This window comes from Coregonus lavaretus (assembly GCF_964263955.1).
Source record: "Coregonus lavaretus genome assembly, contig: HAP1_SCAFFOLD_190, whole genome shotgun sequence".
NCBI lineage: Eukaryota > Metazoa > Chordata > Actinopteri > Salmoniformes > Salmonidae > Coregonus > Coregonus lavaretus.
In genome coordinates, this window is record NW_028164603.1 from 531381 (window position 1) to 546378 (window position 14998).

A 14998-nucleotide genomic window follows, 5' to 3' on the forward strand; every position below is an offset into this window, starting at 1 on the left:
CACACACACAGAGACAGAGACAGAGACAGAGACAGAGAGAGAGACAGACAGACAGACAGATGTTCTCTGTACGTACCACCACCTGTAGTGTCTGTTGATTGGCTCCCTGAGGGTGGTCTGATGTCATCTGATGGACAGTCTGCTGCAGTGTTCTAATCAGCAGCAGCACCGAACCACACATAGACACCAACCCAAACACTACACCACTGGTGAACCTACACACACACACACACACACACAGGGTTAAGGCAGAGGAGCAGCACCGAACCACACATAGACACCAACCCAAACACTAGACCACTGGTGAACCTACACACACACATACACACACACAGGGTTAGGGTTAATGGGTCTAGGGGTCAGGTCTTACCATAGGTAGAGGGTTCGAGGTCAGGTCTTACCATAGGTAGAGGGTTCGAGGTCAGGTCTTACCAGAGGTAGAGGGCATGAGGGTTAGAGGTCAGGTCTTACCAGAGGCAGAGGGAATGAGGGTTAGAGGTCAGGTCTTACCAGAGGTAGAGGGAATGAGGGTTAGAGGTCAGGTCTTACCAGAGGTAGAGGTCAGGTCTTACCATAGGTAGAGGGTTCGAGGTCAGGTCTTACCAGAGGTAGAGGGAATGAGGGTTCGAGGTCAGGTCTTACCAGAGGCAGAGGGAATGAGGGTTAGAGGTCAGGTCTTACCAGAGGTAGAGGTCAGGTCTTACCATAGGTAGAGGGTTCGAGGTCAGGTCTTACCAGAGGTAGAGGGAATGAGGGTTAGAGGTCAGGTCTTACCAGAGGTAGAGGGAATGAGGGTTAGAGGTCAGGTCTTACCAGAGGTAGAGGGAATGAGGGTTAGAGGTCAGGTCTTACCAGAGGTAGAGGGAATGAGGGTTAGAGGTCAGGTCTTACCAGAGGTAGAGGTCAGGGGTTAGAGGTCAGGTCTTACCAGAGGTAGAGGTCAGGTCTTACCAGAGGTAGAGGTCAGGGGTTAGAGGTCAGGTCTTACCAGAGGTAGAGGTCAGGGGTTAGAGGTCAGGTCTTACCAGAGGTAGAGGGAATGAGGGTTAGAGGTCAGGTCTTACCAGAGGTAGAGGGAATGAGGGTTCGAGGTCAGGTCTTACCAGAGGTAGAGGTCAGGGGTTAGAGGTCAGGTCTTACCAGAGGTAGAGGGAATGAGGGTTAGAGGTCAGGTCTTACCAGAGGTAGAGGGAATGAGGGTTAGAGGTCAGGTCTTACCAGAGGTAGAGGTCAGGTCTTACCAGAGGTAGAGGTCAGGGGTTAGAGGTCAGGTCTTACCAGAGGTAGAGGTCAGGGGTTAGAGGTCAGGTCTTACCAGAGGTAGAGGGAATGAGGGTTAGAGGTCAGGTCTTACCAGAGGTAGAGGTCAGGTCTTACCAGAGGTAGAGGTCAGGGGTTAGAGGTCAGGTCTTACCAGAGGTAGAGGGAATGAGGGTTAGAGGTCAGGTCTTACCAGAGGTAGAGGTCAGGTCTTACCAGAGGTAGAGGGAATGAGGGTTAGAGGTCAGGTCTTACCAGAGGTAGAGGGAATGAGGGTTAGAGGTCAGGTCTTACCAGAGGTAGAGGGAATGAGGGTTAGAGGTCAGGTCTTACCAGAGGTAGAGGTCAGGGGTTAGAGGTCAGGTCTTACCAGAGGTAGAGGTCAGGGGTTAGAGGTCAAGTCTTACCAGAGGTAGAGGTCAGGGGTTAGAGGTCAGGTCTTACCAGAGGTAGAGGGTTCGAGGTCAGGTCTTACCAGAGGTAGAGGGAATGAGGGTTAGAGGTCAGGTCTTACCAGAGGTAGAGGGAATGAGGGTTCGAGGTCAGGTCTTACCAGAGGTAGAGGTCAGGGGTTAGAGGTCAGGTCTTACCAGAGGTAGAGGGAATGAGGGTTAGAGGTCAGGTCTTACCAGAGGTAGAGGTCAGGTCTTACCAGAGGTAGAGGTCAGGGGTTAGAGGTCAGGTCTTACCAGAGGTAGAGGGAATGAGGGTTAGAGGTCAGGTCTTACCAGAGGTAGAGGTCAGGTCTTACCAGAGGTAGAGGGAATGAGGGTTAGAGGTCAGGTCTTACCAGAGGTAGAGGGAATGAGGGTTAGAGGTCAGGTCTTACCAGAGGTAGAGGGAATGAGGGTTAGAGGTCAGGTCTTACCAGAGGTAGAGGTCAGGGGTTAGAGGTCAGGTCTTACCAGAGGTAGAGGTCAGGGGTTAGAGGTCAAGTCTTACCAGAGGTAGAGGTCAGGGGTTAGAGGTCAGGTCTTACCAGAGGTAGAGGTCAGGGGTTAGAGGTCAGGTCTTACCAGAGGTAGAGGGAATGAGGGTTCGAGGTCAGGTCTTACCAGAGGCAGAGGGAATGAGGGTTAGAGGTCAGGTCTTACCAGAGGTAGAGGGAATGAGGGTTAGAGGTCAGGGGTTAGAGGTCAGGTCTTACCAGAGGTAGAGGGAATGAGGGTTAGAGGTCAGGTCTTACCAGAAGTAGAGGGAATGAGGGTTAGAGGTCAGGTCTTACCAGAGGTAGAGGTCAGGGGTTAGAGGTCAGGTCTTACCAGAGGTAGAGGGAATGAGGGTTAGAGGTCAGGTCTTACCAGAGGTAGAGGGAATGAGGGTTAGAGGTCAGGTCTTACCAGAGGTAGAGGTCAGGGGTTAGAGGTCAGGTCTTACCAGAGGTAGAGGGAATGAGGGTTAGAGGTCAGGTCTTACCAGAGGTAGAGGGAATGAGGGTTAGAGGTCAGGTCTTACCAGAGGTAGAGGGAATGAGGGTTAGAGGTCAGGTCTTACCAGAGGTAGAGGGAATGAGGGTTAGAGGTCAGGGGTTAGAGGTCAGGTCTTACCAGAGGTAGAGGTCAGGGGTTAGAGGTCAAGTCTTACCAGAGGTAGAGGTCAGGGGTTAGAGGTCAGGTCTTACCAGAGGCAGAGGGAATGAGGGTTAGAGGTCAGGTCTTACCAGAGGTAGAGGGAATGAGGGTTAGAGGTCAGGGGTTAGAGGTCAGGTCTTACCAGAGGTAGAGGGAATGAGGGTTAGAGGTCAGGTCTTACCAGAGGTAGAGGTCAGGTCTTACCAGAGGTAGAGGTCAGGGGTTAGAGGTCAGGTCTTACCAGAGGCAGAGGGAATGAGGGTTAGAGGTCAAGTCTTACCAGAGGTAGAGGGCATGAGGGTTAGAGGTCAGGTCTTACCAGAGGTAGAGGTCAGGTCTTACCAGAGGTAGAGGTCAGGTCTTACCAGAGGTAGAGGTCAGGTCTTACCAGAGGTAGAGGGAATGAGGGTTAGAGGTCAGGTCTTACCAGAGGTAGAGGGCATGAGGGTTAGAGGTCAGGTCTTACCAGAGGTAGAGGGAATGAGGGTTAGAGGTCAGGTCTTACCAGAGGTAGAGGTCAGGTCTTACCAGAGGTAGAGGGAATGAGGGTTAGAGGTCAGGTCTTACCAGAGGTAGAGGGAATGAGGGTTAGAGGTCAGGTCTTACCAGAGGTAAAGGTCAGGTCTTACCAGAGGTAGAGGGAATGAGGGTTAGAGGTCAGGTCTTACCAGAGGTAGAGGGAATGAGGGTTCGAGGTCAGGTCTTACCAGAGGTAGAGGTCAGGTCTTACCAGAGGTAGAGGTCAGGTCTTACCAGAGGCAAAGGTCAGGGGTTAGAGGTCAGGGGTTAGAGGTCAGGTCTTACCAGAAGTAGAGGTCAGGTCTTACCAGAGGTAGAGGTCAGGTCTTACCAGAGGTAGAGGGAATGAGGGTTAGAGGTCAAGTCTTACCAGAGGTAGAGGTCAGGTCTTACCAAAGGTAGAGGTCAGGTCTTACCAAAGGTAGAGGTCAGGTCTTACCAAAGGTAGAGGGAATGAGGGTTAGAGGTCAGGTCTTACCAGAGGTAGAGGGAATGAGGGTTAGAGGTCAGGTCTTACCAAAGGCAGAGGGAATGAGGGTTAGAGGTCAAGTCTTACCAGAGGTAGAGGTCAGGTCTTACCAGAGGTAGAGGGAATGAGGGTTAGAGGTCAGGTCTTACCAGAGGTAGAGGGAATGAGGGTTAGAGGTCAGGTCTTACCAGAGGTAGAGGGAATGAGGGTTAGAGGTCAGGTCTTACCAGAGGTAGAGGTCAGGTCTTACCAGAGGTAGAGGTCAGGGGTTAGAGGTCAGGTCTTACCATAGGCAGAGGGAATGAGGGTTAGAGGTCAGGTCTTACCAGAGGCAGAGGGAATGAGGGTTAGAGGTCAGGTCTTACCAGAGGTAGAGGTCAGGTCTTACCAGAGGTAGAGGTCAGGTCTTACCAGAGGCAGAGGGAATGAGGGTTAGAGGTCAGGTCTTACCAGAGGTAGAGGTCAGGTCTTACCAGAGGTAGAGGGAATGAGGGTTAGAGGTCAGGTCTTACCAGAGGTAGAGGGAATGAGGGTTAGAGGTCAGGTCTTACCAGAGGTAGAGGTCAGGGGTTAGAGGTCAGGTCTTACCAGAGGTAGAGGGAATGAGGGTTAGAGGTCAGGTCTTACCAGAGGTAGAGGTCAGGTCTTACCAGAGGTAGAGGTCAGGGGTTAGAGGTCAGGTCTTACCAGAGGTAGAGGGAATGAGGGTTAGAGGTCAGGGTTAGAGGTCAGGTCTTACCAGAGGTAGAGGTCAGGGGTTAGAGGTCAAGTCTTACCAGAGGTAGAGGGAATGAGGGTTAGAGGTCAGGTCTTACCAGAGGTAGAGGTCAGGGGTTAGAGGTCAGGTCTTACCAGAGGTAGAGGGAATGAGGGTTAGAGGTCAGGGGTTAGAGGTCAGGTCTTACCAGAGGTAGAGGTCAGGGGTTAGAGGTCAAGTCTTACCAGAGGCAGAGGGAATGAGGGTTAGAGGTCAGGTCTTACCAGAGGTAGAGGGAATGAGGGTTAGAGGTCAGGGGTTAGAGGTCAGGTCTTACCAGAGGTAGAGGGAATGAGGGTTAGAGGTCAGGTCTTACCAGAGGTAGAGGTCAGGGGTTAGAGGTCAGGTCTTACCAGAGGCAGAGGGAATGAGGGTTAGAGGTCAAGTCTTACCAGAGGTAGAGGGCATGAGTGTTAGAGGTCAGGTCTTACCAGAGGTAGAGGGAATGAGGGTTAGAGGTCAGGTCTTACCAGAGGTAGAGGGAATGAGGGTTCGAGGTCAGGTCTTACCAGAGGTAGAGGTCAGGTCTTACCAGAGGTAGAGGTCAGGTCTTACCAGAGGTAGAGGTCAGGTCTTACCAGAGGTAGAGGGAATGAGGGTTAGAGGTCAGGTCTTACCAGAGGTAGAGGGAATGAGGGTTAGAGGTCAGGTCTTACCAAAGGCAGAGGGAATGAGGGTTAGAGGTCAGGTCTTACCAGAGGTAGAGGGAATGAGGGTTAGAGGTCAAGTCTTACCAGAGGTAGAGGTCAGGTCTTACCAGAGGTAGAGGGAATGAGGGTTAGAGGTCAGGTCTTACCAGAGGTAGAGGGAATGAGGGTTCGAGGTCAGGTCTTACCAGAGGTAGAGGTCAGGTCTTACCAGAGGTAGAGGTCAGGTCTTACCAGAGGCAAAGGTCAGGGGTTAGAGGTCAGGGGTTAGAGGTCAGGTCTTACCAGAAGTAGAGGTCAGGTCTTACCAGAGGTAGAGGTCAGGTCTTACCAGAGGTAGAGGGAATGAGGGTTAGAGGTCAGGTCTTACCAAAGGTAGAGGTCAGGTCTTACCAAAGGTAGAGGGAATGAGGGTTAGAGGTCAGGTCTTACCAGAGGTAGAGGGAATGAGGGTTAGAGGTCAGGTCTTACCAAAGGCAGAGGGAATGAGGGTTAGAGGTCAAGTCTTACCAGAGGTAGAGGTCAGGTCTTACCAGAGGCAGAGGGAATGAGGGTTAGAGGTCAGGTCTTACCAGAGGTAGAGGTCAGGTCTTACCAGAGGCAGAGGGAATGAGGGTTAGAGGTCAGGTCTTACCAGAGGTAGAGGTCAGGTCTTACCAGAGGCAGAGGGAATGAGGGTTAGAGGTCAGGTCTTACCAGAGGCAGAGGGAATGAGGGTTAGAGGTCAGGTCTTACCAGAGGTAGAGGGAATGAGGGTTAGAGGTCAGGTCTTACCAGAGGCAGAGGGAATGAGGGTTAGAGGTCAGGTCTTACCAGAGGTAGAGGTCAGGGGTTAGAGGTCAGGTCTTACCAGAGGTAGAGGTCAGGTCTTACCAGAGGTAGAGGGAATGAGGGTTAGAGGTCAGGTCTTACCAGAGGTAGAGGTCAGGGGTTAGAGGTCAGGTCTTACCAAAGGTAGAGGGAATGAGGGTTAGAGGTCAGGTCTTACCAGAGGTAGAGGGAATGAGGGTTAGAGGTCAGGTCTTACCAGAGGTAGAGGTCAGGGGTTAGAGGTCAGGTCTTACCAGAGGTAGAGGGAATGAGGGTTCGAGGTCAGGTCTTACCAGAGGTAGAGGTCAGGTCTTACCAGAGGTAGAGGTCAGGTCTTACCAGAGGCAAAGGTCAGGGGTTAGAGGTCAGGGGTTAGAGGTCAGGTCTTACCAGAAGTAGAGGTCAGGTCTTACCAGAGGTAGAGGTCAGGTCTTACCAGAGGTAGAGGGAATGAGGGTTAGAGGTCAGGTCTTACCAAAGGTAGAGGTCAGGTCTTACCAGAGGTAGAGGGAATGAGGGTTAGAGGTCAGGTCTTACCAAAGGCAGAGGGAATGAGGGTTAGAGGTCAAGTCTTACCAGATGTAGAGGTCAGGTCTTACCAGAGGCAGAGGGAATGAGGGTTAGAGGTCAGGTCTTACCAGAGGTAGAGGTCAGGTCTTACCAGAGGCAGAGGGAATGAGGGTTAGAGGTCAGGTCTTACCAGAGGTAGAGGTCAGGTCTTACCAGAGGCAGAGGGAATGAGGGTTAGAGGTCAGGTCTTACCAGAGGCAGAGGGAATGAGGGTTAGAGGTCAGGTCTTACCAGAGGTAGAGGGAATGAGGGTTAGAGGTCAGGTCTTACCAGAGGCAGAGGGAATGAGGGTTAGAGGTCAGGTCTTACCAGAGGTAGAGGTCAGGGGTTAGAGGTCAGGTCTTACCAGAGGTAGAGGTCAGGTCTTACCAGAGGTAGAGGGAATGAGGGTTAGAGGTCAGGTCTTACCAGAGGTAGAGGTCAGGGGTTAGAGGTCAGGTCTTACCAAAGGTAGAGGGAATGAGGGTTAGAGGTCAGGTCTTACCAGAGGTAGAGGGAATGAGGGTTAGAGGTCAGGTCTTACCAGAGGTAGAGGGCATGAGGGTTAGAGGTCAGGTCTTACCAGAGGTAGAGGTCAGGTCTTACCAGAGGTAGAGGGAATGAGGGTTAGAGGTCAGGTCTTACCAGAGGTAGAGGGAATGAGGGTTAGAGGTCAGGTCTTACCAGAGGTAGAGGGAATGAGGGTTAGAGGTCAGGTCTTACCAGAGGTAGAGGTCAGGTCTTACCAGAGGTAGAGGTCAGGGGTTAGAGGTCAGGTCTTACCATAGGCAGAGGGAATGAGGGTTAGAGGTCAGGTCTTACCAGAGGCAGAGGGAATGAGGGTTAGAGGTCAGGTCTTACCAGAGGTAGAGGTCAGGTCTTACCAGAGGTAGAGGTCAGGTCTTACCAGAGGCAGAGGGAATGAGGGTTAGAGGTCAGGTCTTACCAGAGGTAGAGGTCAGGTCTTACCAGAGGTAGAGGGAATGAGGGTTAGAGGTCAGGTCTTACCAGAGGTAGAGGGAATGAGGGTTAGAGGTCAGGTCTTACCAGAGGTAGAGGTCAGGGGTTAGAGGTCAGGTCTTACCAGAGGTAGAGGGAATGAGGGTTAGAGGTCAGGTCTTACCAGAGGTAGAGGTCAGGTCTTACCAGAGGTAGAGGTCAGGGGTTAGAGGTCAGGTCTTACCAGAGGTAGAGGGAATGAGGGTTAGAGGTCAGGGGTTAGAGGTCAGGTCTTACCAGAGGTAGAGGTCAGGGGTTAGAGGTCAAGTCTTACCAGAGGTAGAGGGAATGAGGGTTAGAGGTCAGGTCTTACCAGAGGTAGAGGTCAGGGGTTAGAGGTCAGGTCTTACCAGAGGTAGAGGGAATGAGGGTTAGAGGTCAGGGGTTAGAGGTCAGGTCTTACCAGAGGTAGAGGTCAGGGGTTAGAGGTCAAGTCTTACCAGAGGCAGAGGGAATGAGGGTTAGAGGTCAGGTCTTACCAGAGGTAGAGGGAATGAGGGTTAGAGGTCAGGGGTTAGAGGTCAGGTCTTACCAGAGGTAGAGGGAATGAGGGTTAGAGGTCAGGTCTTACCAGAGGTAGAGGTCAGGGGTTAGAGGTCAGGTCTTACCAGAGGCAGAGGGAATGAGGGTTAGAGGTCAAGTCTTACCAGAGGTAGAGGGCATGAGTGTTAGAGGTCAGGTCTTACCAGAGGTAGAGGGAATGAGGGTTAGAGGTCAGGTCTTACCAGAGGTAGAGGGAATGAGGGTTCGAGGTCAGGTCTTACCAGAGGTAGAGGTCAGGTCTTACCAGAGGTAGAGGTCAGGTCTTACCAGAGGTAGAGGTCAGGTCTTACCAGAGGTAGAGGGAATGAGGGTTAGAGGTCAGGTCTTACCAGAGGTAGAGGGAATGAGGGTTAGAGGTCAGGTCTTACCAGAGGTAGAGGGAATGAGGGTTAGAGGTCAGGTCTTACCAAAGGCAGAGGGAATGAGGGTTAGAGGTCAGGTCTTACCAGAGGTAGAGGGAATGAGGGTTAGAGGTCAAGTCTTACCAGAGGTAGAGGTCAGGTCTTACCAGAGGTAGAGGGAATGAGGGTTAGAGGTCAGGTCTTACCAGAGGTAGAGGGAATGAGGGTTCGAGGTCAGGTCTTACCAGAGGTAGAGGTCAGGTCTTACCAGAGGTAGAGGTCAGGTCTTACCAGAGGCAAAGGTCAGGGGTTAGAGGTCAGGGGTTAGAGGTCAGGTCTTACCAGAAGTAGAGGTCAGGTCTTACCAGAGGTAGAGGTCAGGTCTTACCAGAGGTAGAGGGAATGAGGGTTAGAGGTCAGGTCTTACCAAAGGTAGAGGTCAGGTCTTACCAAAGGTAGAGGGAATGAGGGTTAGAGGTCAGGTCTTACCAGAGGTAGAGGGAATGAGGGTTAGAGGTCAAGTCTTACCAGAGGTAGAGGTCAGGTCTTACCAGAGGCAGAGGGAATGAGGGTTAGAGGTCAGGTCTTACCAGAGGTAGAGGTCAGGTCTTACCAGAGGCAGAGGGAATGAGGGTTAGAGGTCAGGTCTTACCAGAGGTAGAGGTCAGGTCTTACCAGAGGCAGAGGGAATGAGGGTTAGAGGTCAGGTCTTACCAGAGGCAGAGGGAATGAGGGTTAGAGGTCAGGTCTTACCAGAGGTAGAGGGAATGAGGGTTAGAGGTCAGGTCTTACCAGAGGCAGAGGGAATGAGGGTTAGAGGTCAGGTCTTACCAGAGGTAGAGGTCAGGGGTTAGAGGTCAGGTCTTACCAGAGGTAGAGGTCAGGTCTTACCAGAGGTAGAGGGAATGAGGGTTAGAGGTCAGGTCTTACCAGAGGTAGAGGTCAGGGGTTAGAGGTCAGGTCTTACCAAAGGTAGAGGGAATGAGGGTTAGAGGTCAGGTCTTACCAGAGGTAGAGGGAATGAGGGTTAGAGGTCAGGTCTTACCAGAGGTAGAGGTCAGGGGTTAGAGGTCAGGTCTTACCAGAGGTAGAGGGAATGAGGGTTCGAGGTCAGGTCTTACCAGAGGTAGAGGTCAGGTCTTACCAGAGGTAGAGGTCAGGTCTTACCAGAGGCAAAGGTCAGGGGTTAGAGGTCAGGGGTTAGAGGTCAGGTCTTACCAGAAGTAGAGGTCAGGTCTTACCAGAGGTAGAGGTCAGGTCTTACCAGAGGTAGAGGGAATGAGGGTTAGAGGTCAGGTCTTACCAAAGGTAGAGGGAATGAGGGTTAGAGGTCAGGTCTTACCAGAGGTAGAGGGAATGAGGGTTAGAGGTCAGGTCTTACCAGAGGTAGAGGGAATGAGGGTTAGAGGTCAGGTCTTACCAAAGGCAGAGGGAATGAGGGTTAGAGGTCAAGTCTTACCAGAGGTAGAGGTCAGGTCTTACCAGAGGCAGAGGGAATGAGGGTTAGAGGTCAGGTCTTACCAGAGGTAGAGGTCAGGTCTTACCAGAGGCAGAGGGAATGAGGGTTAGAGGTCAGGTCTTACCAGAGGTAGAGGTCAGGTCTTACCAGAGGCAGAGGGAATGAGGGTTAGAGGTCAGGTCTTACCAGAGGCAGAGGGAATGAGGGTTAGAGGTCAGGTCTTACCAGAGGTAGAGGGAATGAGGGTTAGAGGTCAGGTCTTACCAGAGGCAGAGGGAATGAGGGTTAGAGGTCAGGTCTTACCAGAGGTAGAGGTCAGGGGTTAGAGGTCAGGTCTTACCAGAGGTAGAGGTCAGGTCTTACCAGAGGTAGAGGGAATGAGGGTTAGAGGTCAGGTCTTACCAGAGGTAGAGGTCAGGGGTTAGAGGTCAGGTCTTACCAAAGGTAGAGGGAATGAGGGTTAGAGGTCAGGTCTTACCAGAGGTAGAGGGAATGAGGGTTAGAGGTCAGGTCTTACCAGAGGTAGAGGGCATGAGGGTTAGAGGTCAGGTCTTACCAGAGGTAGAGGGAATGAGGGTTAGAGGTCAGGTCTTACCAGAGGTAGAGGGAATGAGGGTTAGAGGTCAGGTCTTACCAAAGGCAGAGGGAATGAGGGTTAGAGGTCAGGTCTTACCAAAGGCAGAGGGAATGAGGGTTAGAGGTCAAGTCTTACCAGAGGTAGAGGTCAGGTCTTACCAGAGGTAGAGGGAATGAGGGTTAGAGGTCAGGTCTTACCAGAGGTAGAGGTCAGGTCTTACCAGAGGTAGAGGGAATGAGGGTTAGAGGTCAGGTCTTACCAGAGGTAGAGGTCAGGTCTTACCAGAGGTAGAGGTCAGGTCTTACCAAAGGTAGAGGTCAGGTCTTACCAGAGGCAGAGGGAATGAGGGTTAGAGGTCAGGTCTTACCAAAGGCAGAGGGAATGAGGGTTAGAGGTCAAGTCTTACCAGAGGTAGAGGGAATGAGGGTTAGAGGTCAGGTCTTACCAGAGGTAGAGGTCAGGTCTTACCAGAGGTAGAGGGAATGAGGGTTAGAGGTCAGGTCTTACCAGAGGTAGAGGTCAGGTCTTACCAGAGGTAGAGGTCAGGTCTTACCAAAGGTAGAGGTCAGGTCTTACCAAAGGTAGAGGTCAGGTCTTACCAAAGGTAGAGGTCAGGTCTTACCAGAGGTAGAGGTCAGGTCTTACCAAAGGTAGAGGTCAGGTCTTACCAGAGGTAGAGGTCAGGTCTTACCAGAGGTAGAGGTCAGGTCTTACCAGAGGTAGAGGGAATGAGGGTTAGAGGTCAGGTCTTACCAGAGGTAGAGGGAATGAGGGTTAGAGGTCAGGTCTTACCAGAGGTAGAGGTCAGGTCTTACCAGAGGTAGAGGTCAGGTCTTACCAAAGGTAGAGGTCAGGTCTTACCAAAGGTAGAGGTCAGGTCTTACCAAAGGTAGAGGTCAGGTCTTACCAAAGGTAGAGGTCAGGTCTTACCAGAGGTAGAGGTCAGGTCTTACCAAAGGTAGAGGTCAGGTCTTACCAAAGGTAGAGGTCAGGTCTTACCAGAGGTAGAGGTCAGGTCTTACCAGAGGTAGAGGTCAGGGGTTAGAGGTCAGGTCTTACCAGAGGTAGAGGGAATGAGGGTTAGAGGTCAGGTCTTACCAGAGGTAGAGGTCAGGTCTTACCAGAGGTAGAGGGAATGAGGGTTAGAGGTCAGGTCTTACCAGAGGTAGAGGTCAGGTCTTACCAGAGGTAGAGGGAATGAGGGTTAGAGGTCAGGTCTTACCAGAGGCAGAGGGAATGAGGGTTAGAGGTCAGGTCTTACCAGAGGTAGAGGGAATGAGGGTTAGAGGTCAGGTCTTACCAGAGGTAGAGGGAATGAGGGTTAGAGGTCAGGTCTTACCAGAGGCAGAGGGAATGAGGGTTAGAGGTCAGGTCTTACCAGAGGTAGAGGGAATGAGGGTTAGAGGTCAGGTCTTACCAGAGGTAGAGGGAATGAGGGTTAGAGGTCAGGTCTTACCAGAGGTAGAGGGAATGAGGGTTAGAGGTCAGGTCTTACCAGAGGTAGAGGGAATGAGGGTTAGAGGTCAGGTCTTACCAGAGGTAGAGGTCAGGTCTTACCAGAGGTAGAGGTCAGGTCTTACCAGAGGTAGAGGGAATGAGGGTTAGAGGTCAGGTCTTACCAGAGGTAGAGGTCAGGTCTTACCAGAGGTAGAGGTCAGGTCTTACCAGAGGTAGAGGTCAGGTCTTACCAGAGGCAGAGGGAATGAGGGTTAGAGGTCAGGTCTTACCAGAGGTAGAGGTCAGGTCTTACCAGAGGTAGAGGTCAGGTCTTACCAGAGGTAGAGGTCAGGTCTTACCAGAGGCAGAGGGAATGAGGGTTAGAGGTCAGGTCTTACCAGAGGTAGAGGTCAGGTCTTACCAGAGGTAGAGGTCAGGGGTTAGAGGTCAGGTCTTACCAGAGGTAGAGGGAATGAGGGTTAGAGGTCAGGTCTTACCAGAGGTAGAGGTCAGGTCTTACCAGAGGTAGAGGGAATGAGGGTTAGAGGTCAGGTCTTACCAGAGGCAGAGGGAATGAGGGTTAGAGGTCAGGTCTTACCAGAGGTAGAGGGAATGAGGGTTAGAGGTCAGGTCTTACCAGAGGTAGAGGGAATGAGGGTTAGAGGTCAGGTCTTACCAGAGGCAGAGGGAATGAGGGTTAGAGGTCAGGTCTTACCAGAGGTAGAGGGAATGAGGGTTAGAGGTCAGGTCTTACCAGAGGTAGAGGTCAGGTCTTACCAGAGGTAGAGGTCAGGTCTTACCATAGGTAGAGGGAATGAGGGTTAGAGGTCAGGTCTTACCAGAGGTAGAGGGAATGAGGGTTAGAGGTCAGGTCTTACCAGAGGTAGAGGGAATGAGGGTTAGAGGTCAGGTCTTACCAGAGGTAGAGGGAATGAGGGTTAGAGGTCAGGTCTTACCAGAGGTAGAGGTCAGGTCTTACCAGAGGTAGAGGTCAGGTCTTACCAGAGGTAGAGGTCAGGTCTTACCAGAGGCAGAGGGAATGAGGGTTAGAGGTCAGGTCTTACCAGAGGTAGAGGTCAGGTCTTACCAGAGGTAGAGGTCAGGTCTTACCAGAGGTAGAGGTCAGGTCTTACCAGAGGCAGAGGGAATGAGGGTTAGAGGTCAGGTCTTACCAGAGGTAGAGGGCGTGGGGGTTGATGCGAGCGCAGCGTGAGAAGAGACGGTTGAAGAGGGAGGTCTGCCAGCGGATGTGGAACGGGGAGAGAGACAGACCCTTTGACCCTAGCCACACCTCATACCCATGACCATATGAGTCAGACAACTAAGGGAGAGGAGAGAGGACGCGTTACAACATCATCTGCCATAATCCTAGCCCATTCAAATGTATGTTTTAGAACGATATTCCAAATGCCTGTATCGCAAGAATGGAGTTTTTATTCTTATGAGCGTTTATGTTCTCTTGTTCTCATGTTGTCTTTGGTCTGTCTCCTTCACTCCTTCTACTGTGACTCTGCACTTTTTTTCGTTGTTGGTCATTTTAGCAGACGCTCTTATCCAGAGCGACTTACAGTTAGTGAGTGCATACATTTTTCATACTGGCCCCCCGTGGGAATCAAACCCACAACCCTGGCGTTGCAAGCGCCATGCTCTACCAACTGGGCTACAGGAGGGCCACTTTCTCATTTACACACACACCAAGCCCCTCCCCAAAACACCAAGCCCCTCCCCCACACACAAAGCCCCTCCCCCACACAACAAGCCCCTCCCCCACACACCCCAAGCCCCTCCCCCATACACCAAGCCCCTCCACCTCACACAAAGCCCCTCCCCCTGCCAGTCAACAACAAAGATGAGAGCACATCTTCCTCTCTGACAAGCGGTTTCAACTCGTTATTTGCATTTGAGGTTTGGTCCAACAGAATCGGTCCTATGGACACCGAAACACAGAGACATTATTTTACTGTAATAGAGGAGAAGTTAACCTTTCTAACGATACCCTTTTTATGTCTCAACTCCTCAAATTGCGTCCAGAGCAGACACTACTAAAACCAGAGTATCAATGAACAATGATTCTGGAAAATTAATGCTCAGTTTGTCGCGCGCGGCATTGTGGTACCACGTACCGTTAGCAGCATTTTAGCCAGACTGTTATACTCGCTGTCTAGTCTGTTTATAAATGTACAATAAGCATAAAACACAATTTTATAAAGAATTGGCAACTCGTTCTCATTCTGAGAAATAAGGTAGGCCACTTGATTTCAACATCTGAACAAAGTGGACAGGCTAACATGCTGTTCAAACAGTTGGAGACAGACAGAATGGTGTGTTCATAACAATTTAACTGTTCTAACTTGTTAGCAAGCAAATACATCCATGTTGGCCAGACTTTAAATATAACATGTGGGCTTGTGCTTGAGAGATTTGTTTATGAGACCTGTGTTAATTTTCTATAATGACTGCTACAAGATGTTGGTCATTATTAGTGAATGTGCGTTGTGGATAGTTCTGATTCAATTTGTTACAAAAAGGGAATTTTCATTGACAGACATGAAAGCCAGATGAGTGATTATTGCAAAAAAAGGTTAGGGTTAGGTAAAACTATTAATTAGGGTTAGGGTTAGGGTTAGGGTTAGGTAAAACTATTAATTAGGGTTAGGGTTAGGGTTAGGTAAAACTATTAATTAAATTACTAGTGGTTCGTATGGTGGTGGAAGGTTTATACTGTATTTAGCCTAGGTATAACTTCACAAGCCCTGTATTTCACCTTAAAGGCCTCCTGTAGCTCAGTTGGTAGAGCATGGCGCTTGCAACGCCACAGTTGTGGGTTCGATTCCCACGGGGGGCCAGTATGAAAAATGTATGCACTCACTAACTGTAAGTCGCTCTGGATAAGTCTCGCTTCCGCATTGTCTCCGTGCTGCTGTGCTGTTTGTTGCTACTTGGCTACCTGCCAAACTATTCACGTTTTACTTTTAATAAACGTTTAATCAATCTCTGTGTTCAACAAATTTACCAACTTTTTAGTTTTGTCCTCACTCATCTTTTTTCGTTAAACTTTTT

At 50.9% G+C, this 14998-nt stretch overlaps 1 protein-coding gene across 1 annotated transcript in view; it reads right to left on the bottom strand.

Annotated features, from left to right (window-relative positions):
- Positions 1–14998, bottom strand: part of LOC311116862 (membrane-bound transcription factor site-2 protease-like) — a 111737-nt gene that overhangs the window by 83782 nt on the left and 12957 nt on the right. The window contains exons 2-3 of the mRNA XM_084191891.1: positions 13111–13259; positions 77–215 (exon numbers count right to left, since the gene is read on the bottom strand). Of these exons, the coding sequence (XP_084048017.1) occupies positions 77–215; positions 13111–13259 (288 nt within the window). The remainder of the gene's footprint in view (positions 1–76; positions 216–13110; positions 13260–14998) is intronic.